Source organism: Pseudoliparis swirei, chromosome 2 (assembly GCF_029220125.1).
Source record: "Pseudoliparis swirei isolate HS2019 ecotype Mariana Trench chromosome 2, NWPU_hadal_v1, whole genome shotgun sequence".
NCBI classification, from domain to species: Eukaryota; Metazoa; Chordata; class Actinopteri; order Perciformes; family Liparidae; genus Pseudoliparis; species Pseudoliparis swirei.
The window spans coordinates 24,430,471-24,458,323 of record NC_079389.1 but is presented as its reverse complement, the minus strand read 5'-3'; the positions used below and the strand labels follow the sequence as shown (position 1 = coordinate 24,458,323).

The following is a 27,853-nucleotide window of genomic DNA, read 5'->3' as shown; positions in this document are numbered from 1 at the left end:
GGATGTTCCCCTTACCAACAGGATTGAGCGCCACTACGGGTCTGGAAGCCTCGCTGGCCTTGCTGTATCCGGAGATGTTCATGGCGTACACCCTGAACTGGTACTCCAGGCCCTCGATGAGGCTGGACGCCTTGTATTGGCAGTCCAGGCAGGGCAACTTGTTGTCCCTCACCCACAGGATGGTGTTTCTCTCCTTCTTCTCGATCCAGTAGCCCGTCACCTTGCTGCCACCGTCGTCATACGGCAAGTCCCATTTGATGCTGATGGCGTTCGCCGACACGGATACCACATCTGGACGGGTTGGAGGACTTGGAGCAACTGTGGACAAGAAGTGGAAGTGAGTGAACCGTCAATGCATTTGTAAATGTAATCCTCGGCGTGTTGAACAGAACTCACCGTATGGATGCTCAATCACAACAGCAGCAGACTCGGTGGACTTGCTGACTCCAAACTTGTTCTCAGCGCAGACCCTGAAGGTGTACTCCATGTACTTGGTCAGGTGGGTCACTTTGATGGTGGTCCTCTTGACACTGGAGTTCACTACTTGCCAAGAGGCAGAGCCGGACTCTCGTTTCTCCACGATGTAGTTGGTGATGTCGGTGCCTCCATCGTCGGCTGGCTCGGACCAGGCCAGGTTGCAGGACTCTGAGGAGACTGCAGAGATTTCCACTGGGCCAGTGGGTGCAGTTGGTCTGCCAACAACAGCCACAGTGACTGTGAACGTCTTCACACCGGCAACATTCTCCAGGCTCAGGTAGTACATGCCGCTGTCGCTTCTCTTGCTGTCTTTCACCACCAGAGTGGTGCTTTCCTTTGTGGTTTTGATGGAGACTCTGTCGGACTCCTTCAGCTTCATCTCCTCCAGCTTCCAGGTGACCTTTGGTGCAGGCCTGCCGCTGATGGGGATGTCAATTGTGAAGGTGTTGGAGATCTTGCAGGTGATGAGCTGGTTGGTGATGCTGCTGAGGTCAGCAGTTGGTTCGATGCAAGGCTCTTTAATGACCACAGAGCTGAAGGTGCCCTGAGGCTCGCTGATTCCAGCATCGTTCTTGGCCTTGACTCTGAAGTCATACTCTGTGTTCTGAATCAGACCCTCCAACAACATCTTCTGGGATTTGGTCTCTCCACTAACAACCCAGCGGTCGGTGCCTTTAGCTCTGAATTCAACGATGTAGCCTCTGATGCGGCTGCCTCCGTCATGCTCGGGCTTCAGCCACACCAGGGCCGCCGTAGAGTTAGTGGTGTCAACAACATCCAGTCTCTTGGGTGGTGCGGGTTCCTCTGTGGCAATGATGGGCTGCGTCATCTCGTGAGCTTCTCCCTGGCCATACTGGTTTACAGCAATCACCCTGAACAGATATGGCACACCGATATCCAGACCAGTGACCCTAATCATCTGGCGAGAGGACTTGGAGCCGACTTCCTGCCAGGCGAGGCGGCTGGCCTCGCGCTTGTCGACAATGTAGTGGTGGATCCGGGCTCCGCCATCATTGGTGGGGGCATCCCACATAACAGTCAAGGCTCCGCGGATAACGTCCTTGAAGGTGATGGCTCCCGGAGGGCCGGGTGTGTCTAGCACTTTGATGGTGAATGTGATGGACTTGCGGCCGCTGTTGTTCTCCAGGGACAGGACGTATTTGCCCGCTTCGTACCTTGTGCAACCCTCGATGGTGAGAGTGGATAAGGAATCTGTGGTGTTGATATCGCCCATGACAGGCAGCTCACCATCTATCTTAGACCAGGTGGCGAGAGGAGCTGGTTTGCCGCGGAAGGCAACTTGAAGGGTGACCGTGCCTCCGTTCTTCACGATGTGAGTCTGCTTGAAGTTGGCATCAATGTCGATCTCGGGAGACGTGAGTCTGTCCAGAGCCTGAACAGCGCTTGGCAGCACTGAGGCGTCGCCCTCTCCAGATCCGTTCACAGCGCTGACCCTGAACTTGTAGAGCTCTCCGGGCACCAATCCCTTGGAAGTGTATCTGGTGTCGATGCACAGCTGGTTGTTGACTCTGTGCCACTCCTCCAGACTGGCCTTGCACATATCGATATTGTAGCCGATGATTTCCAAGCCACCATCGAAGACTGGTTTAGTCCATTCAATGGTGATGGAGGACTTGGTGGAGTCAGTGACCTGATCGACAAGAAAAGAGGATAGTTTGTGGTGGTTCTCATGTTTTTCAGAAAGGTAATATTTAAACAGACACCGGAATATTTCTTCAATCAGTTATAATATACATGCAACAGCCATAACCATCACACAAGGAACGCTAGTTTATGTCACTTGATAGCTCCAAACCCAAGAACAATTCTCCTCAAACGTACAGTTATTTTTCATGCAATTACTGCTTGGAGTTTACTACCTCATCATATACTGTATATCATACAGGTAATAATCTGTCATTTAAAAACCAATTAAAGGCACACCTCGGCCTTTAACCACTTGACTCCGATGTGAGGTTCTGGGTCAGGGATGTCTGTGTACAGATTGTAAAGCCCTCTGAGGCAAATTTGTAATTTGTGAGAATGGGCTATACAAAATAAACTGAATTGAAATTGAATTGATTCGAAATTGACATTTGATCCTTCACGGTATAAACTCCTTTACTGGATCTTCTCTTATATTTCTATGCAGGGTTCCTGCAAACCTACCTTGATTAGTGTGGGGGCACTGGGAGCACTGGTTGGTTCCTTGCATTTGAAGAGTCTAGAAGTACTGCTGGCCGGTCCGATTCCAGCACCGTTTTCAGCCATGACGCGGAACTCGTACTCGTTGCCCTCAGTGAGGTTGATGACCCGGTGTCTGAGCTCAGTGATGGGCCTCTTGGAGGAGACCTTCAACCAGCGCAGGCTCTTCTTCTCTCTCCTCTCCAGGATGTAGTGTTTGATCTCATTACCTCCATCGGACCGTGGCCTGGTCCAGCACACAGTGATGCTGGTACCGGTCACGTGGGTGGCATCTGGAGTGCCAGGGGTATCGGGCACAGCTGAGGAGAAGAACAGAATACATTTCTAATTCAAGAAGTGAAGTTTGGAAAGGAAATGCAGTTTGTACGATTTGGTCAATAGTTAAGAAACTACCCATGAGTGTCTTCACTCACTGTATTGCATCTGTGCGATGATGGGATCAGAGTCCAGTGATTTTCCAACACCAGACTTGTTGACAGCAGAGATTCTGAACTGGTATTCATTGCCCTTGATTAGGTTAGCAGCATTGAAAGAACAGGCTTCGCATTTGGAAGTGACCAAGGCCCAGGAGACCCTGGACGTCTCCCTCTTCTCAACCACGTAGTGGCTGATGGCAGCACAGCCGTCGTTTTCTGGCGGGTTCCACCACACGGTGCACTTCTCGGCCGTGATACCGGTGAAACGGATGGGACCATCCACAGGTCCGGGAGTGTCTGAAGGTAGAGGAGTTACTTAGAAGTCTAGTCATGAATAGATTTGTGTTATTGGCAGATAATAAAACATCGGCAGTGTTTACCAACCTTGCACTCTGATATTGGCCTCAGCTTTCTTATTGCCTGAGCTGTTCCTGGCCTCTACGGTGTAGATGCCACGGTGGTTCCTGTCAGCGTCACGAACAAAAAGACTGCTGGTACCAATGTCGCTTGTAATCTCGATGTCATACATGGTCCTCTTGTCAATCTCTTTGCCATCCTTGTACCACACCACCTGAGGGACGGGACGTCCCGTGATGCTGCAGTTGAGCTGAATGTTCTCTCCAGCCTTCAGCGTGAGCAGCTGATCTGGAGACCACTCGATCTCAGGAGAAACTGGAGGAGCAAAGACAACGAACAAATGGTTTGAGAAACCTACCATTTATGATCATGTTCCTAAAAATATTTTTACATGAGAAAATACGTACTGCTCTCATCCTTGGTCATAATGTATCCAGAGGAGTTGGATGGCGGACTGACTGTGCCGACAGCGTTCCTAGCGATGACTCTGAACTCAAATCTGTCTCCAGCGGACAGACCAGTCACAGTGAACTGGGTCTCGCAGACATCAATGAAGTTGCATCGCAGCCATTTGCCTCTTCCTTGGCGCCGCTCCACACTGTAGCCAACAATTCTGCTGCCGCCATCCTTCTTGGGGATGCTCCACTGGAGAGTGACTGAGTCTCTGGTGACGTCGATGCAGACGGGGTTACCAGGTGGATCTAATTCAGAAGAGAAACAAGCAATTTAACCACTGTGCTGAATCCTCAAGTAATACAGAAGCAAACAGGATTGATATCAACTTTTGATCAAGTTGGAATGTTTGCAAGCCTAAACACGGCCTAGACCGTTTTCCTGACTGGATAAACAAAGATGAATCTGATATCCATCTTATTATCTAATCAAAGAGCATTTCCAAAAATGTTGTACTGCTTCTTTAAGTGCAAAGCTATTGTGTAAACACAGAAGGAGGAAGTCTTTAGCATGTTCTTACCAACAGGGCAGATGGCGAGCGCATGCTTGCTCTGTTCACTCATCTGGCTGAGTCCGGCGTTGTTCTCAGCGTAGACTCTGAAGGAGTACTCCAGTCCTTCAATGAGGCCGTTGATCCTGTACTCATTGTTGGAGATGATGGTCGAATTCACCTTCTGCCACAAGAGGCTGTTCCTGTCCTTCTTTTCCACATGATAGCCCAGAATGGGGGATCCTCCATCGAAGCCTGGGGCCTCCCACCTGATGGTCATACCATCACTGATGACGTTGAAGGCCACTGGCTTTGCGGGTGGCCCTGGAGGTTTGTACTGGTGTTGGGCAACAATTTCTGAGGAGGTGAGTGATTGACTGACTCCAAACTTGTTCTCTGCACGGACTCTGAACTGGTACTGAGTTCCCTTTACCAGGTTGGGTATCTTAAAGGTGGCTCTGACGACACTGGAGCAGACCATTTTCCAGTTGGCCTGAGAAGTCTCACGTTTCTCCACGCTGTAGCAGGTGATCTCACCACCTCCGTTTTCCTTCGGCTCATCCCAGGAAATGATGATACTCTGAGCTTTGACCTCATCAAAGCGGATGGGTCCAACTGGCACCGTGGGGGGTCCCAGAGTGATCACTTTAATGTCAAAGTAGTTCTTTATGACCCTGTTGTCCAGAACCAAGGTGTACTGGCCGGCATGCTCCTTCTTGACTTCTCTGACTGTGACTGCGGTCTTGTTGTCAGTCGTCCTGAAGCGGATAACATCACATTCTTTCAGGGGCAAGTTATCCTTCAGCCAGCTGATTGCAGGTCTTGGTTTTCCCTTGAAGGGCAACTCAATGTGGATGTTCTGACCGATACGAACAGCAACGCCATTGGGATAGTCAATGAGACTGGCCTCGGGCGGAATAATGAAGTCCATTACTGTGATGTCACTAATAACGGAGAAGTCACTGTTGCCCTTCTCATTCTTGGCGAACACTCTGAAGTCCATTATGTCGTTCTCCTTAAGTCCTGTCACCTCACAGTTCAAGCGCTTGCATGTGGCTCCCAAAGACCAGTTGGTTTCTTCCGTGGTTCTCTTCTCAATGATGTATTCGGTGATGTGGCTGCCACCGTTGTGGTCTGGTCTGTCCCACTGCAAGGTAACTGAGTTCTTTGTGGAGTCGGCCATTACCAGGTTCTTGACAGCTCCAGGTGTCTCCGTGGCTCTTACTGGCTCGGTGGTCTCACAGGTGTCGCCCACACCATACTCATTTTCAGCAGACACACGGAAGAAGTAAGCTATATCTTCCTCCAGGCCTGACACCTTGTAGGATGTGTTGGTCCACTTGGCATTGATCATCTGGTAAGCCTTCATGGTGGAGGCCTTCTTCTCCACAATGTAATGAGTGACGGGGGAACCGCCTTCAATGAGAGGAGCCTCCCAGCTCAGGGTCAGGTTGCCTCTCGTCACGTTCCTGACCATCAGTTTCTGGCAGGTAGAGGGACTGTCCAGAATTTTTATGGAAACGGTGATGACCTTGGGTTCTCCCACGCCGTTCTCAATCTCCAGCAGGTACTTGCCGCGGTCATCGCGGGTGACCTTGGGGATGAGGAGTGTGGTGGCTCGCTCAGTGCTAGTGATGGTGTAGCGGGTGTCGGCAGCAATGTTGCGGTCGCTGCGGCGCCATGTGATGCTGGGGGTGGGGCGTCCCTTCAGGGGGATAAACACTTCCACGTCACGGCCGGCCCTGGCTGTGTACTGGGTCTTCATGGGAACGTCCAAGTCCAAATCAGCCTCCTCTGTTGGGGAGAAATGGACATGGCATAAAGCATTTTTATCAATAATTACACACCATCACAAAATAATGTTTGCTCAGTATAGCAATCAATGGCAATGATTAGAAGCCATACAAATATCAGGAAGTAGCCTTTTAATATCTTGGTTAACTGTAATCATGCTATTTATCAATATATTTGTATCTGTTATAAAACCAAGATAAAAGACTAATGTTCTGTGTCAATATCAGGAAAAGATTGTTACAAATACAAACCCAAAATATCTTTGGCTTGCACGGGCTGGTACATTCTGATGTCTTCTCCTTTCCCCTTGGAGTTGACAGCAAAGACTTTGAAGAAGTAGGAGCATCCTGGTTTGAGGTGAGACACCACATACTCGCAGGTCTTGACCAGTGGGTTGATGGTCACCCATTCTTTTTCCTCTGTGTTCAACTGGTCCAGAATGTAGTGTGTGACTTCACTGCCGCCATCGTAGACGGGCTTCTCCCAGCCGAGGGTGATGGAGGTCTTTGTGGAATCGACCACACGCAGCTTGGATGGCTCACCAGGCAGATCTGGAAAAGACAAAAGCGTATGCATGTTGTCAGCTGCTCTATGTGAAGGTATTGACAAGAAGCCAATTCCTATTAGGCTGGCATGGCAACGCCAAGTGATGAGTAAAAACATACCGATGGGGTCGTAGGCCTTGTAGAGGTCAGAAGCCTCAGAGTAGTTTCCTGCTCCAGCCTTGTTCACAGCACACACTCTGTACTGGTACTCGTTGTTCTCCGTCAGGTTGGTGACTTTCTGTCTGGTGTCTCTGATGGTGCCCTTCACCACCTGGCCAACAGAAAGATATGTTATGGTGGCTGCACATGCTAGTTTATCTTCTTTAACTTCAGTACGTCTGTAAAGATCAGGACAACGAACAAACCTTGAACCACTGCAGACTCTTCTTCTCCCTCTTCTCCAGGTAGTAGCCGTCGATGTCGCTGCCTCCATCCACCGCCGGTCTTTCCCAGATCACTGTCATGTTAGACTTGGTGATTATGGACACTGTAGGCTTGGATGGCTCGCTAGGAGCAACTGTATAAAAACAAAATGATCAGGTGAGATGAAATAAATGGAAGAAGTGCAGTCATTGCAGCGGTTGAGTTTATGCTGCTTTCTTACCGAACGCATTCTTTGCGACTATCGGTTCGGACTCCAGTGCCTCTCCAATGCCATACTTGTTGACTCCTCGGATTCTGAAGATGTACTCATTGCCCTGGATAAGTCTGGGCACGTTAACAATGCAGTCGACCAATTTCTCTGAGATAATGGACCACATGATCCTGCTGGTCTCCCTCTTTTCCACAATATAATGCGTGACCATGGCACCGCCCTCGTCAGCAGGTGGGGACCACATGATGGTGATGTTGTCGGCCGTCACCTTCTTAAACTGAATCTCTCCATCAGGGGGGCCTGGCTTATCTGGGAAGGGGGAGGACATATTCATGCACATTAGTCTATACTTTTACATAAAGAGAGATCTAATGCAAGGCGAAATTACTATCATAAATATAGTTTAAATAATATCTGTATACCTTGAATGAGCAGTCTGACAATGCCGGTCGCAGATCCAAGGGAGTTCTTCACCTTGACCTCATAGACTCCAGAGTTAAGACGAGAGGTTTCCTTGAGGAACACACTGGTGGACTCAAATGTGTGTTTGAAAAAGAGGTGCGCAGAAGGCTCAAGCTCTCTGCCATCCTTAAACCACTCGATGGTAGGAGCAGGTTTGGCTTTTATTTTGAACATGAGCTCCACATTAGATTCAGCCATGTGCTTGACTTCGTTGAAGTACTCTTGAGGTATATCAATCTCTGGGGCACCTGGATGATAAACATAAAAACAGGAAGTTGAGGGATATATGCATTATACATGATAGACTACGATAGGCAAAAGAATAGAAAATATTGTTGTCCAAAAGGCTGTATCCAATTTCCCCCAAAAAACAGAGTCTGAAATGTAACTTTTTAATTCTCTGAGGTGAGCAAATGTACCAAATGTTATAGCAAAGCACAGATTTGAATAAAATACTGAAAGATAAAAGAGACTTACCGTAGGTGTCCACACATGTGGCTGGTCCAGCTGTCATGGAGGGGTTGCTCACTGAGCCAACGGCATTCCTGGCCATGACTCTGAACTCGTACGTCTCGTCCTGGGTGAGGCCCGTCACAGTGAAGCGGGTTTCTGAGACATTGGAGAGGTTCGTCTTTAACCACCTGCCATGAACGCCCTCTCTCTTCTCAATGATGTAACCGGTGATTGTCGATCCGCCGTCGTAGTTGGGCCTCTGCCAAACAAGGCTAATGGAGTTCTTGGTGATGTCATTTATACAAACGTTGGTGGGTGGCTCTGCAGGAACAATGGGAACTCGTTATAAGACAACAGTTGATAAGTATTCAAATCAGATATAGAAAGGTGTTGGCGTTCCACTCACCACAGGCATCAATAGCTAGCACTGCGTCAGAAATCTTGCTGAAGGCACTGATTCCAGCAGCGTTCTCCGCTGCTACCTTGAACTCGTAAATGAGCCCAGCGTTGATGTTGGTGACCTTAAGGTGTGTTGCACGGATCACCATTTTATTGACCCTCTGCCAAAGGATGCTATTTCTGTCTTTCATCTGGAGATGGTAGCCGAACACATGGCTGCCGCCATCTGAAGCCGGCTCCTTCCAGGCGACAGTAATGGTCTCCCTGGTTACACCAGTGATCTCTGGAGTTGATGGGGCTTCAGGAATAGCTGGGGTGAAAAGTCAGAGATAAAAGGTGTTAACATGTTCATCATTAAAAAAAATATATCTTTAAATAGAAGATAAAAGAGGGAAGTAAAACCAAGATCACTTACTGTAAGGAAGGCTGACAGTTACAGCTGGCGAGTCAATGTGCTCGCTGATTCCATATCTGTTCTCAGCCCTGATTCTGAACTGGTACTCCAGGCCAGTGGTCAGCTTCATGACCTTCACGGTGCAGCGGGCCACAGCAGAAGAGATATCCATCCAGTTGGCTGTGGTCGTCTCTCTCTTCTGGATGACGTAGTTGGTGATGGGGCTACAACCTTCATATGCAGGTGGGAACCAATTCAGGCTCACACTGTCTTCTGTGACGTCAAACAGCTCCACAGGACCAAGTGGAGCACTGGGGCGGTCCAGAACCATTATATTTATAAAGGATTTGGTGGTTCCACTGGAGTTGGAGGCAGTGATGTCATAGCGTCCTGAGTCTACAGCAATGCTCTCCCGCAAACTTATCTTGATGCTGTCAGGGGTGACTTCAGAGTTGAACCTCATTGTTGACTTGAGTTGCACGTTATCCTTGGACAGGGAGACTTTAGGCAAAGGCCGGCCTGTCAGTGGCATCTCACACTTGAGGGTGGAGCCGGCTCTAACATACACTGTGTTGTGGGGGAAGTCCTTCATGTTGATCTCAGGAGATTCTGGAGCAATAAAGTAACAAAGACAGTTATAGCAGGGGAAACAGAGGAATATTGTGTAATTTGACTTGGCTTTTCCTTGGTTATATGCAATAATCACACATAATGGACTATGGCTTATTCTGTTGTTTGCATATCTTAGTCTTAACTAATCACATTGTTAATCCTGATGAGTCTGATCTATAACTTACCAAGCTGGTCTTTAACCACTACTGGGGTGAGCATTTCTTTAATGTCACTGAAGCCAGCATGGTTTTCTGCTCTGACTCTGAAGAAGTACTCAACGTTCTCCCTCAGACCAGACACTGTGAAGTGGATGGACTTGGTCACGCCACATTTAACCCACTTCTCCTGGCCTATCTCCAGAGCTTCCACCAAGTATCCAGTAATTCTGCTGCCGCCGTCTTGTTCTGGTTTGGCCCAGACCAAGGACACACTGTCCTTGGTAACGTCAGTCACACCCAGCTTTGGTGGGGGGCTTGGTTTTTCTGGAGAAAAAATACAAGTGTTTTATTGAAATATTCTGGGTTTATCTATTCCCTGACAATTAGAATATTGAACATTATCTACTTAAAATGTAATACCTGTGATTTTGGTTGCCTCTTTGGTCTCAGCAGAAACACCAACTCCGTACTCATTCTCGCCCGTTACTCTAAAGAAGTAGACTCCTCCCTCTAGCACGTCCATCACCTTGTATGTCAGTCTGTTGCAAGCGTCAGTCAACCTGGTCCAGCCTTTTTGGCTGGCCTCACGGATATCAACAAGGTAGTTATTAACTGGTCCTCCTCCCTCATTCTCAGGAGTGTCCCAGGTTACTGTAGCAGAGATCTTGGTCACGTCTTTGACCTCTACATGGGCAGGAGGTCCAGGGGAATCCAGGACTCTGACATGCAGTGTCAAGCAGGAGGTTCCAGCTACGCTGGACAAAGTGATGGTGTATTTGCCAGAGTCATTGCGAGTTGCTTTCTCTAAAGTGATGGAGGTGAAGGTGTCTGTGGTGTCAATGACAGCACGAACTCTAAGGTCAATATCAGGCTTCGACCATGTAACACTGGGAATGGGTTTGCCTCTGAAGGGTACTGTCATGGTGAATGAGCTACCATCCTTCACAATAAGAGTCTTCCTCATGTCATTGCTGATGTCAAAGACGGGCTCCTCCTCTCTTTCTGTGGCGACCTGTTTGTCAGATTCAGGACTTGACTCACTGGCTCCAATCTTGTTAATGGACTTGACAACAAACACATATTCAGCCCCAGGTGTCAATCCCACCACTGTGAACTCTGTGTTCTTGGTATTCTGGACTCCAGTAATCCATTCATCATCGAAGGTGTTCCTGTATTTGACTCTGTAACCCGTTACAGGTGATCCACCATCAAAGAGTGGCTTATTCCATGACAGGGTGATTGTTGTCCTTGAAGAGTCGATGATCTTCGGCTTAGCAGGAGGTGAGGGGAGGAACAGTGGGTCTTCAGCCTTTGTGAGTGGACAAGGGACGCTGGGAGCACTGAGGCCAGCAGAATTCTCTGCAAACACTCTGTACTCATACTCACTGCCAACACAAAGGCGTGAGGCTTTGACTCTGAGGTCATAAACAGGCTTCTTGTTGACACGGCACCAGCGAAGGCCAGTCTTCTCCCGCTTTTCAATGACGTAGCCAGAGATGCTGCTGCCACCATCAGAAATGGGTCTTTCCCAACAGATGGTCATTGCCTCACTAGTAATTGCAGTGACCTGTACATTAGTAGGCGAGGCAGGCACAGTGAATGGATCTATGGCCTTTGTTGGCTCACTCTCCAGAGCTTCACCATCCCCATATTTGTTGACTCCCCTGACCCTGAAGATGTACTCATTTCCTTTGAGCAGCTTGGTCACTTTACAGGTGGTTGCCTTCATGTCACCAAAGACAAGAGTCCAGGTGAGCCGACTGGTCTCACGTTTTTCGACAATGTAGTGCATGATTTCAGCACCACCGTTCTCCTGAGGGGGGCCCCAATTTATGGTGCATTTCTCACCCGTCACGCCAGATACTGCCAATGGTCCTGATGAAGGTCCAGGTCTGTCCAGAACTTTACAGTTGATAGCCACAGACCTGGTTCCTGCCACATTGTGCAAGGTCAGGACATACTGGCCAGAGTCTCTCCTGATTGCGTCTCTGACAATCAGTGTAGTTGCGAAGTTGGTGGACATGATTTCACACCTGGCCTCCTTCTCAATCTCCTTTCCATCCTTAGACCATGATACAACTGGTAGTGGACGGCCTGTGATTTCAGCATCAATTCGAATGATCTCTCCAGCCTTAATCACAACCAGCTGTCTGAACTCATCTTCCATGGTGATAGAGGGAGGGTCAACGTCATCCTTGACTGTGACGGGACCAGTGCTCTCTGAGGGAGCACTTAACAGCTCTGCAGAATTCTTAGTGATGATGTGGAAGTCATATTGGACATCTTCTGTGAGGCCTGTGACATCAAAGTAGGTGTCTTGCAAGTTGGTGAAGTTGCATTTGAGCCAGCGGCCACTGGGAAGTTCTTTACGCTCAACAATGTACCCAGTTATCTTTATTCCGCCATCATACTCTGGCTTCTCCCAGAAGAGGGAAACTGAGGTCCTGGTAATGTTGGTGACTCTAAGGTTACGTGGAGATTCACATGGATCCCTGGCTGCCACAGGGTCACATGCCTTAGTGCAAGGTCCAATTCCAGCCATATTCTCAGCATAGACTCTAAACTGATACAGTAGGCCTTCTTCAATGCCTGTCATTTTAAACTGGTTCTCAGCCAGCAGACCTCTGTTGACCTTGGTCCACAGGATGCTGCTTTGGTCTTTGCATTCAATGTGATAACCAATTACAGGGCTGCCACCATCAGTGGCAGGTTTGCCCCACACCACGAGCATGCCATACTTGGTGGCATGGGAAACATGGACGTTGGTTGGAGCACCAGGAGAATCAAATGGATACTGTGCAATAACGGGAGTAGAGTCAAGAGCTGAACTCTTGCCGTAACGGTTCTCAGCTACAATACGGAATTGATACTCTGTACCCTGATTGAGACGAGACACCTTGATTGATGTTCTGGCTACTGTTGCTGAAACAATCTGCCATGAGGTTGTGGTAGTGTCTCTTTTCTCCACAACATAGTTGTTAATTTGGCATCCACCATCATAGGTTGGCGGATCCCAAGAAAGAGAGATGAAGTCAGCACTCACCTCATCCATCTTAATGTTGCTGGGTGGGCCCGGTTTGTCCAGGATTATAACTGATATTTCAGCTGTGTTGGTGCCAACTGAGTTTGTCAGAGTAATCAAATACTTTCCTACATCCTCCTTGGTTGCATCCTTGATGAAAATCTTGGATGAGGTCTTGGAAGTAAGAACATTGACCCGTGTTGTCTGCTTAAGCACTTGGCCATCCTTCTTCCAGGAAACTTCAGGCTGAGGTCGGCCTCTGAATGGAACATCAACCTTCAGGTCATCTCCTGCGTTTACACTGTATGTGTCGTACAACAGGTTGGCGATGGGCAGCATCGTAATGTCCTTCACAACCACAGGGGTAGCCAGAGGCTTAGCATCACTCCTCCCCTTAGCATTCACAGAAATCACCCGGAAGGAATATTCCTCTCCAGTTGTGAGTCCACCAATAGTAGCTTCCAGTGCTTTGACTTCACTGCATACGGACCATTTGTCATCTCCCTTTGGCTGCATCTCAACAATAAAGTTTGTGATCTTGCTGCCTCCGTCATGATCAGGTTTCTCCCAGGAAAGAGAGACTGTATGACGAGTTACATCAACCAGGACAATCTTCCCAGGAGGCAAAGGAGCCTCGGCCACCTTGACTTGATCTGTGGAGGCAGGCAGACCTACTCCAAGCTCGTTCACAGCCAACACACGGAAATAGTATCGGCCTCCCTCTTGCAGGTCAGAAATAAGGTAAGAGTTCCTCACACAGCTGGTGCAAACACTAGTGAAAGCCATTCTCTTCTGCTCTCTTTTCTCCACAATATAGTGCGATATCTTAGCCCCACCATCTATTGAAGGAGGCTCCCAGGAGATAGAGACAGAAGTTCTTTTTACATCCTTAACCACCAGGTTGGTAGGAGCGCTCGGGGAGTCCAGAACTCTGACATTGATAAAGGCTGATTTAGAACCACTGAGGTTCTCAAGGTTCAGTACATATTTACCAGTGTCGAATCTATCGACATTCTCGATCACCAGCATTGTGTAAGAGGTTGTGACTTCAATCTGGGCACGCTCATTCAAAGTGCCATCGGCCTTTGACCATCTGACCTCTGGCTCTGGCTTTCCTCTGATTGGCACAAACAGACGCAAGGAGGCAGTCGCACGAACATTGACCATCTTCCTCAGGTCAGCATCTAGTTCAATTTCAGGTGCCTCAAGCTTTTCTGCAGCGATCACAGACCCAAGTAGGTCCACATGGTCTCCTACTCCCTCACAGTTAATGGCACAGATGCGGAAGTTATACTCTGCATTCTCCTTCAGATGCTTCACAGTGTATTGTGTGGCCTGAACACCAGTGTGTGGTGTGCAAGTGATCCATTCATCATCTGCTGCCTCTTTCCTTTCAACAACATATCCGCTTATCTGAGCTCCACCATCATAGATAGGTCTGGACCAGGACAGGGACACTGTGGTGCTTGAATGGCCGGTGACTTTGGGGTTGTTTGGAGATCCTGGTGGATAAATGGCATCACAGGCTTTGATGTATTCAGTTGGTGCACTAGGCTTTCCCACACCACCAGCATTTTCAGCCGAGATCCTGAATTCATAGGAGTGGCCCTCTGTGAGGCCAGTGCATCTGAATCTCAGGTCACTCAGTCTCTTCTTATTGCACTTAGTCCATCTGATGCCATCCATATCACGTTTTTCAAGGATATATCCTTCAATCTCAGCTCCTCCATTATGCTCTGGTCTCTCCCATGTAAGCACAATGGAGTCCCGAGTGATAGCGCTGGTCTCTGGGGTTGACGGTGCACTGGGAGTGGTGAAGGGGTTACGAGCAATAACAGGCTCGGACTCCAAAGGTTCACCAACACCATATTTATTCACAGCAGTAACTCTAAAGATGTATTCATTGCCGGGCAGCAGTTTTGTGATTTTGTAGCTGATGGCCTGGATCTTGGGCTCAATCATAGTCCATGACAAACGACTGGTCTCTCTCTTCTCAATGATGTAGTGAGAGATGCTTGCTCCACCATCATGTGAGGGATGGTTCCAGTGCAGATAACATTTCTCAGCTGTGACCCCTTTAACTTCTAGCGGGCCATCTGGAGAACCAGGTCTATCCAGAACTTTGACATTAACTGGGACCATCTTGACTCCTCCTACATTGACAAGTTTGAGGTAATAGTGGCCACCATCCACTCTGATGCAATCCTTGACTGTGAGGATGGTTCGTGTGAGGGTGGTCTTGACCTCCATTCTTGGTGTGGTTTGGTCAATCTCTTTTCCATCCTTTAACCAAATTACTTCAGGCAGAGGCTTGCCAGTATAGTCGGCATCAATGACAAATGTCTCACCAGCACTAACAACAGTCATATCCTTGAATTTTGAATCCATTGTGACTTCTGGAGCTTCAATTTCATCTTTGGCAGTAATCTCTCCTGTGCTCTGAGAAGGACGGCTGAAAATTCCAGCAGCGTTCCTGGCAATGACTCTGTACTCATAAACACAGTCTTCAGTCAGACCAGTCACTGTGTGCTGGGTATTAAGAATGTTGGCGAAGCTGGTCTTCATCCAGCGAGTATCTGGCTGCTTCTTCCTTTCAATCACATAGCCAGTGATTGCACTGCCTCCATCATACTGTGGCCTTGTCCACTGAAGCGTCACATAATTTCTGGTGATATTAATGGCCTCAGGAGTGCCCGGTGGGTCACAGGGGTCCCTAGCTACTGTGCTCTCAGACACCTTACTAACTGGGCTGAGTCCAGCAATATTCTCAGCATAAACTCTGAATTCATACTCAATACCTTCTTCCAGCTCTGAAGTCTTGAAACGCGTGTCTGGGATTAGAAGCTTGTTGAGTTTAGTCCACAAGAGGCTGTTTTTCTCCTTTCTCTCAAAGTGATAGCCTAAGACTGGACTGCCTCCGTTGTTGGTGGGAGCTTTCCATTCAACAACCATGTTTTCCTTTGTTGCAGCAGAAACAATTGGTGCTCCAGGAGCATCAGGCTCACTGAATGGATATTGAGCAATAACATTGGATGAGACAATGGCAGAACTCTTTCCATATCTATTCTCAGCAGACACTCTGAATTGATACTCAATTCCAGTCTTTAGGTTGGTGACTTTGATGGTTGATCTGGCAATAGTAGCAGACACAATCTGCCATGCTGTCGTGGTCGTATCTCTCTTCTCCACAATGTAGTTGTTTATCTGACAGCCTCCAGTATACACTGGTGGCTCCCAGGAGAGGGACACATAATTGGAGCTCACCTCCTCAATCTTCAAAGGGCCTGTGGGTGGGCCAGGCTTTTCAAGAATGATGACAGTTATCTCCTCTGTAGCTGTTCCAACATTGCTGGTGGCTGTGATGGTGTATTTACCCGAGTCGTCCTTATTTGCATCCTTGATGCACAACTTAGTAGATGAAAGTCCGCTGGATACATTTAGTCTAGTTGTCTCCTTAAGAGCTTGTCCATACTTTTTCCATTCAACCTTGGGAACAGGGCGCCCAATCACTGGAATCTCAATCTTCAGATCATCACCATTCTGTACACTGTAAGTGTTGAATGCCATCTTGAATCCGGGCTTCATAGTCACATCTTTAGCAGTGACTGGGGCAGCCAGAGCCCTGGGGTCACTCCTGCCCTTTTCATTGAAAGCTGAGACTCTAAAGAGGTACTCATGCCCCGAACTTAGGCTTGTGACAGTGCCCTCACACGTTTTGGTTGTGGCGGCCACCACCCATTCTTCTAAACCCACAGGCTGCATCTCAATGTAGTAGCCTATGATCCTGCTGCCGCCATCATGGTCTGGCTTCTCCCAGGAGAAGGAGGCGGAGGTTTTGGTCACTTCAGTCAAAGTGACTTTACCAACTGATAGAGGAGGCTCAGAGGTCTTCACTGAGTGTTCTGTCTCAGCTTGCTTTCCAACACCAAACTCATTCTCCGCTAAGATTCTGAAATAGTAGATAGTTCCCTCAGTGAGGCCAGTGATACGGTAGCTTGTCTTTGTGCACTTGTTGTCCACGCTAGAGTAAACATTTCTGGTTGACTCACGCTTTTCAACCAAGTAATTCTTGATTCTTGAACCTCCATCAATAAGAGGAGGCTCCCAGGTCAGAGTGACACTTTCCCTCTTAACGTCTTTTACTGTCAGATTTACAGGGGCTCCCGGAGTGTCCAGAACTTTAACAGAAACAAAGGCTGATTTGGTGCCAGCACTATTTTCCAAGTTGAGGATGTATTTTCCAGCATCGTATTTGTCACAGATGTCAATGGAGAGCTGTGAGTATTCTTCACCAGAGTCTATCTGAGCTTTTGTGGGCAGTGCTCCATCCTCCTTGGCCCAGCTGATCTCAGGAGTAGGATGGCCTTTGAATGGAACACAGATTCTCATTGAGCCTCCTGCTCGGACAACTATTCCCTTCCTGAGCTGTGCATCCAGAAACATCTCTGGAGGATCAAGCTTATCTAATGGTTTCACGACTCCCTCGATCTCGGTGGGCTCACCAACACCCAGCTTGTTGATGGCACATATACGCACCTTGTATTCCTGGTGCTCTATCAACTTAGTGATGGTAAACTTGGTAGCATTAACTCCAGAGGGTGGAGTGTATATGCCCCACTCCTCCTCATCAGCCTTCGTAATCTCCACAGCGTATCCTTGAATCTCACAACCACCATCATAGATAGGCCGGTGCCAGGCCACACTAATGGTGTCTTTAGTCAAATTGACCACATGGGCATTGGAGGGGCAGCCCGGTTCAAAGGAAGGGTCACAGGCTTTGAGGTAGGATGTAGGTGGGCTTGGCTGACCCACTCCAGCTACATTCTCAGCAGATACCCTGAATTCATATTCATGGTCCTCAGTCAGTCCTGTTACTCTGAAACGTAAGTCTGTCACACTGCGTTTGTTGCACTTTGTCCATCTCACTCCAGCTCTGTCTCTCTTCTCAACAATGTAACCAGCAATCTCACTGCCTCCAGTTGCCTGAGGGCGGTTCCAGCAGACAGTCATTGAGTCTCTGGTAATGTTTGTGATCTCAAGCTCCTCAGGTGAGCCAGGGGGAACAAATGGATTTTTCATCATAACTGGCACTGATTCAAGAGGCTCGCCCGTTCCGTATTTGTTGACAGCCAATATTCTGAAGATGTACTCATTGCCCTTCAACAGTTTGGTAACCTTGAACATGGTAGCTCCACAGTCACCGGAGACTAAAGTCCATGCCAGGCGGCTGGTTTCTCTCTTCTGAATGACGTAATGAGAAATGTTAGCTCCTCCATCGTGCCTGGGGGGCAACCATGAGAGGGAGCACTTTTCCTCAGTGACATTGCTGACAGTAAGAGGTCCTTCTGAGGGTCCTGGTCTGTCCAGGACCTTCACACTGAATGGGACAGTCTTAGTTCCAGCCACATTAGTCAGAACCAGTGTGTACTGTCCACCATCCACTCTGATGGCATCCTTCACAATGAGCAACGCCTTAAAATCTGTGTTTTTGATCTCAGCTCTTGCTGAGTTTTCAACTTCAATATTTCCTCTGAACCACTGGGCTGTGGGGATGGGTTTTCCTTCCACACAGGCCTCCAAACTGAAAGTCTCTCCAGCATTGATAACAATGGTCTGGTTGTACATGGGATCTGTCTCACACTTAGGTGGGTCAATTTCATCCATGGCTGTGATGGATCCTGTGCTCTCAGAGGGCTTGCTGACAGCTCCAGCTGCATTCCTTGCAATTACTCTGAAATCATATTTACTGTGTTCTGTCAGACCAGTAACTGTGAACTCATGTTCAATGACGTTTGCAAAGCTGGCCTTCATCCACTTTCCCTCAGGAAGGTCACGTTTCTCCACTACATAGCCAGTAATTAAGCTTCCACCATTATACTCTGGAGCGGTCCACTTCAGCTTCACTGAGTGCCTGGTCACAATCACTGCCTCAGGAAGGCCAGGAGGATAGCATGGGTCACGGGCTACATACACCTCAGAGACTTTGCTGCATTTTCCGATGCCAACAATATTCTCAGCATAGACTCTGTATTCGTACTCAATGCCTTCCTCAAGAGGAGTAGATTTGAACCTGCAGTCTTGGATGAGCATTTTATTGATCTTGGTCCAGAGGATACTGTTCTTCTCCTTTCGTTCCAGATGGTAGCCCAAAATGGCACTGCCGCCATCCGATGGGGGTTTGTGCCACTCAACCACCATATAGTCTTTAGAGTATGTAGCCACAAATGGTGTTCCTGATGGGCCAGGCTCCTGGAACGGATACTGAGCGACAATAGGCGCTGAATCAATTGCATAACTCTTTCCATATTTGTTCTCTGCATAGATTCTGAACTGGTATTCACTGCCTGTCTTCAAATTGCTCACTTTTAGCATGGTCCTTGCCAGAGTGGCAGATAAGACCACCCAGTTGGTTGTTGTTGTGTCTCTCTTCTCAACCACATAGTTAGAGATTGGGCAGCCACCTGTATATATAGGAGGTTCCCAGTTAAGAGTCATACCTTCAGCACTGACATCCTCAAAGTTGACAGGGCCTGTTGGTGGGCCTGGTTTGTCCAGGGTTATCACCTCAATAGTGGCATCCTTGGAACCAAGGGAATTGACAATATTGATGCTGTACATGCCTTCATCATCTCTGATAGCATCTTTTATGGTGAGAGTAGTGTGACGTGCTGAGTCAGTGACATTGACTCTGGTGGTCTGCTTAAGGGCTGCTCCTTCCTTGGTCCAACTGATGCTTGGCTTTGGATGACCAGCAACTGGGACTTCAATCTTGAGGTCATACCCCACCTGGACACTGTAGGTGCTCATTTGGGGCCTAACAGAAGGCTCAATCACAAGGTCTTTAGCTACAACTGATTGAGCCAGTTGTCTGGGGTCACTTTTGCCCTTGCTGTTTACAGCAAAAACTCTGAACTGGTACTCCTCTCCCTTGTGCAGATTTGTCACTACAGTCTCCAGGGCTTTCCCACTGGCGCACAGAGACCAGGTTTCGCTGTCCTTAGGAGCCAATTCAACTTCATAGCAACTGATCCTACTGCCACCGTCATGTTCAGGCTTCTCCCAGGAGAGAGTTACGGAGCTACAGGTGACGTCAACAACACTGACTTTACCAGGTGGCTGAGGCTTTTCAGATATCTTAATTGGTTCTAAGGTTTTAGCAGGGAGACCCAGCCCATATTCATTCTCAGCCAGGACTCTGAAGAAGAAGATTCCGCCCTCTGGCAAAGGCTCAACCTTCCATGACATCTTGTTGCAGGTGGTGATGGGAGAATACACTTTCCTTGTACTCTCACGCTTCTCAACAATGTAATGCTTAATCTTTGAGCCGCCATCCAGATGTGGAGGCTCCCATGTGAGAGTGACGGAATTCTTGGTAATCTCTTTCACCAAAAAGTTAGCTGGTGGACCAGGTGAATCCAAAACTCTGACACTAATGAAGACTGACTTCACTCCGCTGGCATTCTCTGCAGTCAGGGTGTACTTGCCAGTGTCAAATCTGTCAACATTCTCAATGACAAGTGAAGCATAGCTGCTTGTATTGTCAATCAGGGCTGTCTCCTTGATCGCGCCCTCAGCCTTCCCCCATTTCACCTCAGGAGCTGGACGACCTCTCACAGGAACAAACAGCCTGAGGGTGCTTGCTGATCTAATGTTGATCATCTTTCTCATATCATTATCCAATTCAAGATCAGGAGCCTCAAGCTTTTCCTCCAGCAGAATCTTTCCTGCAATATCAGCATGCTCTCCAATACCAACTTTGTTGATGGCGCACACTCTGAATTGGTATTCGTGCTTCTCCAGAAGCTTTGTCACTGTGAACTTGGTGTTTGTGATTCCGCTTGGAGGAGTGCACATAAACCACTCGTCAGTTGCTACATTGCAGGCCTCAACAATGTAAGCCTGAATCTCACAGCCACCATCATAGATGGGTTTTCCCCATGTCAGAGAAACAGTCGACCTAGATGTGTCCACCACCTTGGGATTGTTTGGTGGGCCTGCTGTGAAGATTGGATCCAATGCTTTGTCATATATTGTTGGTTCACTAGGTTTGCCAACACCCGCAGAATTTTCAGCAGAAACTCTGAATTCATAGCTGTGGTTTTCAAGGAGCCCTGTCACTCTGAAGCGCAGCTCACACACTGTGCGCTTGTTGCACCTGGTCCATCTCACACCATCCTTGTCCCGTTTCTCAACAATGTATCCCTGAATAGCGCTGCCACCATCATTAGTTGGTCTATCCCAGGTCACCACCATTGAGTCTTTGGTGATTGTGGAGACTTCTACATCTGTCGGTGCATTGGGAGTAACAAATTGATTTTTGGCAATGATCGGCTCAGATTCCAGAGGCTCACCAACACCATATTTGTTGACTGGAATCACTCTGAAGATGTACTCATTACCAGGAACAAGTTTTGTGATCTTCAGGTTCAGTGTCTGAACTTTTTGTTCAACTACAGTCCAAACCAGTCGGCTGGTTTCCCTCCTCTCAACAATGTAATGGGAAATATCGCTACCTCCATCTTGAAGGGGAGATTTCCAGGCAATGGAGCATTTTTCACTGGTGACCCCATAGATGGAGATGGGGCCATCGGGTGGACCTGGTCTGTCCAGGACCTTGACATTAATGTTAACGGATTTCTCTCCTCCAACATTCTTTACCAGCAAAGTGTACTGACCTCCATCAACACGGATAGCTTCTTTAACCACTATGCAAGCTGTAAAGTCTGTGTTCTTGACCTCTAGGCGTGCTGCTTCAGCAATCTCTTGGCCCTCCTTCCGCCAGTATACTGTGGGCACAGGCTTACCAGAAATGGCAGCCTCGAGCCTGAATGTTTCTCCAGCATTTACCACCACAGCCTGGGAGTACTTAGCTTCTAAGTCAATCTTGGGTGGATCCACCTCATCCCTAGCAGTAATAGTTCCAGTAGAATCAGAGGGCTGGCTGGAGACACTTGCTGCATTCCTTGCGATGACACGGAACTCATAAATCTGATCTTCAGTAAGTCCTGTAACAACAAATTCAGTCTCAAGGACGTTGGCAAAACTAGCTTTCATCCAGCGGCCGGCTCCTTCCTTCTTCTCAACCACATAGCCTGTAATCTTGATGCCGCCGTCATACTCAGGTTTGGCCCATCTGAGTGTCACTCGGTTTCTTGTCACAATGACAGCCTCTGGTTTTCCTGGTCTGTCACAAGGATCTCTGGCCACTTGCATTTCACTCAGTTTGCTGGCTTTGCTGAGGCCAACAATGTTCTCAGCATAGACTCTGAACTCATATTCAATACCCTCCTCAAGGCCAACAGCCTTAAATCTGGTCTCTGGGATTAGTTGTTTGTTCTGTTTCACCCACAGTATACTGTTTCTCTCCTTGAGCTCCAAGTGGTAGCCCAAAATTTTGCTCCCACCATCATTGCTGGGTGTAGCCCATACAACCACCATGTTCTCATTGGTGGCTGACTGGACCACAACAGAATGGGGTGAGCCGGGCGCATCAAATGGATACTGAGCAACAATGGTTTCAGAGAACAGTACAGAGGACTTGCCATATCTATTCTCTGCAGCAATCCTAAACTGGTACTCGACTCCAGTCTTCAGACGGGCTGCCTTGATCGTGGTTCTGGCCACAGTGGCTGAAACAATCTGCCAGTTAGTGGTAGATGTGTCTCTCTTCTCAACAACGTAATTGCTGATGGCACATCCACCGTCATACTCTGGTGGATTCCAGGACAAGACCATGCTGTCAGCAGTGACCTCATCCAGCTTAATTGGGCCAGTTGGGGGACAAGGCTTATCTAGAACAATGACACTGAGGTCTGTAGATGCTTCTCCAATTGTGTTGGTCAGTTTGATAGTGTATGCGCCCACATCATCTCTGCAAGCCTCCTTAATAACCAGGAGAAGGTTTTTGTCTGTGGCTTCAGCATTAACTCTTGTTGTCTCCTTGAGAAGAATGCCATCTTTGAGCCAAGTAGCTGTAGCCTTTGGACAGGCAGCATATGGAACATCTATCTTCAGATCATCTCCTGCTAGCACACTGAACGTACTGAAAAGCAGTTTGAAGGTGGGTGAGATGACTAGGTCTTTAGCCACCACAGGCAAACTAAGAGCGCGTGGATCACTAACTCCCTTTTCATTGGTGGCTGAGATACGGAACATGTACTCCTCTCCTTGTGTAAGGCCAGCTACAAGAGCCACAGTGGTCTTTACCACCATGACCTGGGTCCACTTCTCACTGCCTTTACCCTGCATCTCAACATTGTAGCCTGTGATTCTGCTGCCACCATCATAGTCAGGCTTTTCCCAGGTTAGTGTGACACTGGAGCTGGTAACTTCAAGAAGAGACACTTTGCCTGGTGGTAGGGGCTTCTCTGATACTTTAATTGCTTCAAGAGTCTCTATTGGGAGACCAATGCCATATTCATTCTCAGCAAGAATTCTAAAGCAGTACATTTTTCCTTCCTCCAGTTCTCCAATTTTCCAACTGGACTTATGGCAGCTGGCACAGACTGTTGAGTAGGCCTTTCTGGTTGACTCTCGCTTCTCCACAATGTAGTTGCGGACTCTGGAGCCACCATCAATGAGAGGTGCATCCCAAACGAGGGAAACTGAATCTCTGGTGATCTCCTTGACAAACAGATTTTGAGGGGCTCCAGGAGTATCCAGCACTCGGACATTAACAAAGGCTGTTTTGCTTCCTGAGGCATTTTCCACCGTTACCATGTATTTACCTGCATCAAACCTGTCAACATTGTCTACCTGAAGAGTGGTGAATGATGAGGTGACTTCAATGTTAGCTCTGTCCAGGGATTCTCCGTGCTCTCTTGACCATTTAACTTCAGGTACTGGTCTCCCCTTGATAGGAACAAAGAGCCTTAGTGTGCCACAGGCTCTGATGCAGACCACCTTACGCATATCTGCTCCAAGTTCAATTTCTGGGGGAAGCAGTCTGTCTTCAGCCTTGGGGGCTCCAGGAACAGCAGCGGGTTCTCCCACTCCCTCACAATTAGTGGCACAGATGTTGATTTTGTAATCTTGGTTTTCCTTTAAGTTGGTAATGGTGAAGGAAGTGGCTGTCCATCCCTTCTTGGGAGTCTGTATTGTCCACTCATCCTCCTCAGGAAGGCAAGTCTCCACAATGTAGCCAGTGATTTCAGAACCACCATCGTAGACAGGCTTATTCCAGGAAAGCGTAATGGAAGACTTGGTTGTGTCCAGCACTCTGGGGTTCCCTGGAGGTCCAGGCTGGAAGATGGTATCTACAGCTTTGTAGAATGGACTGGAAAGACTAGGCTGGCTTAGGCCAGCATTATTCTCAGCAAAAACTCTAAATTCATATTCATGTCCTGGTGTGAGGCCAGAAGCCTTAAAGCGCAGGTCAGTTACAGTCCTCTTGTTGCATTTCACCCAGCGCAGACCAGTCTTATCTCTTCTCTCAATTATATAGGTGTCTAATCTGCTGCCTCCATCGTGTTCAGGGCGCTCCCAGCAGACAACCATGGAGTCCTTGGTAATGGTTGTGACTTCAGGCTGCTGTGGTGGGTCACTGGGGACATATGGATTGGCACAGATGATAGGTTCAGACTCCAGAGGCTCACCCACGCCATACTTATTAACAGCCATGACCCTGAAGACGTATTCATTGCCCTTTATGAGCTTGGTGACCTTGAACCTGTTTGCCTGGAGCTCTGTGGCCACGTTTGTCCATGCCAATCTACTGGTCTCTCGCCTCTGGATGATAAAGTACTCGATCTTGGCACCACCGTCATGTGTTGGATGTAGCCAGTTAAGGACACATTTCTCAGCAGCGACATCAGAAATAGTGAGGGAGTCTGGTGGCCCAGGTCTGTCGAGCACCTTGACATTGAAGGTGAAGTTGGCAAAGCCACCGGGATTGCTGGCGGTGAGTGTAAAAGCACCGCCGTCCCTCCTTAGGGAGTCTTTGACCATTAGAGTTGTGTGGAAGTCAGTTGTCTTTATCTCTATCTTGCCTGTATCCTCAAGCTCCTTTCCTTCCTTTGTCCATACCAGACATGGGATTGGCCTGCCAGTCACACTGGCCTCCAGCTTGAACAACTCTCCTGCCATGACAACAACATTGCTGCTATACGATGAATCAACATCAAGCTTGGGCTCTTCAATGTCATCTCTGCATGTGATTGCCTCTGATGACTGGGATGGAGCACTGACAGCACCAGCTGAGTTTCTTGCAAACACACGGAATTCATAAGTTGCATCTTCGATCAGCCCACTGACTGTATAGATGGTTTCCAGGATGTTGTTAAAGTTGGCTTTAAGCCAGCGCCCATTGGGCATCTCTCTCCTCTCTACAGTGTATCCAGTGATAGAAAATCCACCATCTCCCTCTGGTTTGGTCCACGACACTGTCACCTCATGTCTGGTGATATTCAGGGCCACAGGTCTGCCTGGTGGGTCAACTGGGTCCAAAGCATAAATGGTCTCAGAGGGTTTGCTTGGTTTGCTGAGTCCAGCCATGTTTTCAGCAATGACGCGGTGTTCATAACCGATTCCATCAACGAGGCCTGTTGATTTGAAGATATTTCCGACAACAATTGCTTTGCTGGTTCTCTGCCACAGAATGCTGTTTTTCTCTTTTCTGTCCACGTGATAGCCAAGGATGACACTGCCTCCATTAGAGGAAGGCTCATTCCAGCTCAGAGTCATCGCATCTTTGTTGAAAGATGTGACCACCGGAGTGCCTGGCTGGCCTGGCACATCAAATGGATATGCAGCCACCACTGGTTCAGAGACAATGCTTGGTCCAACGCCATATCTGTTCTGGGCCTTGACACGGAACTGATATTGGGTTCCAGTGTTGAGTCGGGCTGCCTTGAATGTGGTGCGGATCACTGTAGCTGCCAACTCCATCCAGGAAGTACCGGTAGTCTCCCGCATTTCAACAATATAGTTGTTGATGGGAACGCCTCCATCATTCTCTGGTGCCTCCCAAGACATGAGAACATAATCGCATGAAACCTCTTCCAGCTTTATGGGACCAGTGGGAGCACCAGGAATATCGTGGACCAGGACTGTAATAATCTCAGTCACTGTACCCAGCATGTTCCTTCCAGTCATGGAATACTGGCCTCCATCAGTCCTCTTGATCTCACCAATGTTGAGGATAGTTGACGTTGGTGTGGTTTCAATGTTGATTCTTTGGGTCTCCTTGAGCCCAATGTTTCCCTTCTTCCAGGAAACCACAGGTCTGGGTTTACCGAGCACTGGAATCTCCACCTTGACGCGATCGCCTGCTTTGGCGGTTACTGTCATCTGGTAGACTCCACGCAGGTCAAAGGAAGGAGCGGATGCCTGCTCTCTGATAATAGCAGGCCTGCTCTCACGTGGGTCACTCCTGCCTGATGCATTGACAGCCATTATGCGGAAGATATATTCTGCGCCCTCAATCAGATCTGTGACAGTGTAGTCCAGAGCCTTCATGGTGTCCACATGAACCCACTGGTCAGTGTCCTTCTTCTGGCACTCAATGACATATCCGGTGATCAAGCTGCCACAATCATGAAGAGGCTTGGCCCATGCCAGACTAGCACTGTCAGATGACACATCTGTGACGTACAAGTTCTCTGGTGCTAAGGGGGCCTGAGACACCCTGATTGGCTCAGGGGATTCAGCAGGCTCACCTACGCCCAGGTCATTCTCAGCAGAGATACGGAAGTAGTAGTAAGATCCCTCCTCAAGGTCTGTAAACTTGAAGGAGCATTTCTGCCACGTAGTGCTAATTACTGTGTAGGCCTTCCTGGTGGCCTCCCTCTTTTCAATAACGTAGTTGCAAATCTTAGAACCACCATCGATAATAGGGATTTCCCACTGGAGGGTGAGGCTATTCTTGGTAATCTCTCTAGGCTTGACGTTGACTGGTGGTCCTGGTGTGTCCAAAACCTTCACATTAACAAAGCCGGTCTTCTTCCCAGCAACGTTCTCGAGACACAGGTTGTACTTTCCAGCGTCGTATCTGGTGCAGTCAGGAATAACCAGTAGAGTGTAGGACTCTGTGGTGTCAATGTGTGCACGTGTTTTCAGGTTGGTGTCATCTTTGCTCCAGGTTACTTCAGGAACAGGGCGACCCCTGATGGGAACAAACATACGAATTGAAGCGCGGCACCTGACCACCAGGGTTTTCCTGAGTTCAGCATCCAGCTCAAAGTCTGGCAGCGTCTCCTGGTCCACCAGTTCAATCACATTCTCAATCTCAGCAGGCTCGCCAACTCCCTCTGAGTTTAAGGCGGTGACTCTGAAGTGGTATTTGCCTCCCTTTTGAAGTTTACCAATGACATATTCAGTAGCTTTCAATGGATACTGTGTCTCCACCTCCCAATCATCGTGCCCTTCCTTTTTGTACTCAACGATATATCCTTTTACTTCAAGACCACCATCATAGTGGGGTCGGCCCCAGACAAAGGTGGCTGTGGTCTTTGTAGTGTCTGTAATTCTGGCGTTGGATGGGGGACCAGGTGGATCTAATAAACAAGAGAAAACATTTAGAAATAGAAATGTGGGTGCTTGATGTTAATTTTCAGACTTTTCTGGACAAGCAACACTCCTATCTTAAAATATGATCCATAATAAAGTGACGTGTCTAGTTTGACTTACAAACAATATCCTTGGTCATCACAGGTGCTGATGGCTCACTTGGCTCGCCAAATCCAGCCTTGTTCTCAGCAGTGACCCTAAACTCATACTCTACTCCCTCAGTGAGGCCTTGCACCTTGCAGCGCAGGTCAGGGACCGTCCTCTTACTGGCTCTCACCCATCTCATTCCCTTCTTCTCTTTCCTCTCTACACAATATCCTCCAATGTCACTTCCACCGTCCTGAACTGGTCTCCTCCATGAAATGGTGATAGCGTTCCTACTGATGTTATCGATCTCTGGGATTGAAGGTGGGCCTGGTGGGCCTGGAGAAACAAAGTATGTAAGAACATTTATGTTAGTTATGCTCTGCTCTATTAAAACAGATTTTTCTCTTAAATATCATACAACTATAATTA

The 27,853-nt window shown here is 48.2% G+C and overlaps 1 protein-coding gene across 10 annotated transcripts in view; it reads right to left on the bottom strand.

Annotated features, from left to right (window-relative positions):
* The window catches only part of LOC130205291 (titin-like), a 126,826-nt gene that overhangs the window by 22,608 nt on the left and 76,365 nt on the right, over window positions 1-27,853 (bottom strand). For all 10 annotated transcript variants that reach the window (XM_056432563.1, XM_056432613.1, XM_056432572.1 and 7 more), the window contains 18 exons: window positions 27,458-27,760; window positions 10,231-27,324; window positions 9,838-10,134; window positions 9,062-9,649; window positions 8,654-8,956; window positions 8,272-8,568; window positions 7,755-8,042; window positions 7,342-7,641; window positions 7,103-7,254; window positions 6,858-7,008; window positions 6,444-6,743; window positions 4,429-6,192; window positions 3,863-4,156; window positions 3,483-3,770; window positions 3,096-3,395; window positions 2,647-2,981; window positions 397-2,128; window positions 16-318 (listed from right to left, as the gene is read on the bottom strand). In XM_056432563.1, the coding sequence (XP_056288538.1) occupies window positions 16-318; window positions 397-2,128; window positions 2,647-2,981; window positions 3,096-3,395; window positions 3,483-3,770; window positions 3,863-4,156; window positions 4,429-6,192; window positions 6,444-6,743; window positions 6,858-7,008; window positions 7,103-7,254; window positions 7,342-7,641; window positions 7,755-8,042; window positions 8,272-8,568; window positions 8,654-8,956; window positions 9,062-9,649; window positions 9,838-10,134; window positions 10,231-27,324; window positions 27,458-27,760 (25,089 nt within the window). The remainder of the gene's footprint in view (window positions 1-15; window positions 319-396; window positions 2,129-2,646; window positions 2,982-3,095; window positions 3,396-3,482; window positions 3,771-3,862; window positions 4,157-4,428; window positions 6,193-6,443; window positions 6,744-6,857; window positions 7,009-7,102; window positions 7,255-7,341; window positions 7,642-7,754; window positions 8,043-8,271; window positions 8,569-8,653; window positions 8,957-9,061; window positions 9,650-9,837; window positions 10,135-10,230; window positions 27,325-27,457; window positions 27,761-27,853) is intronic.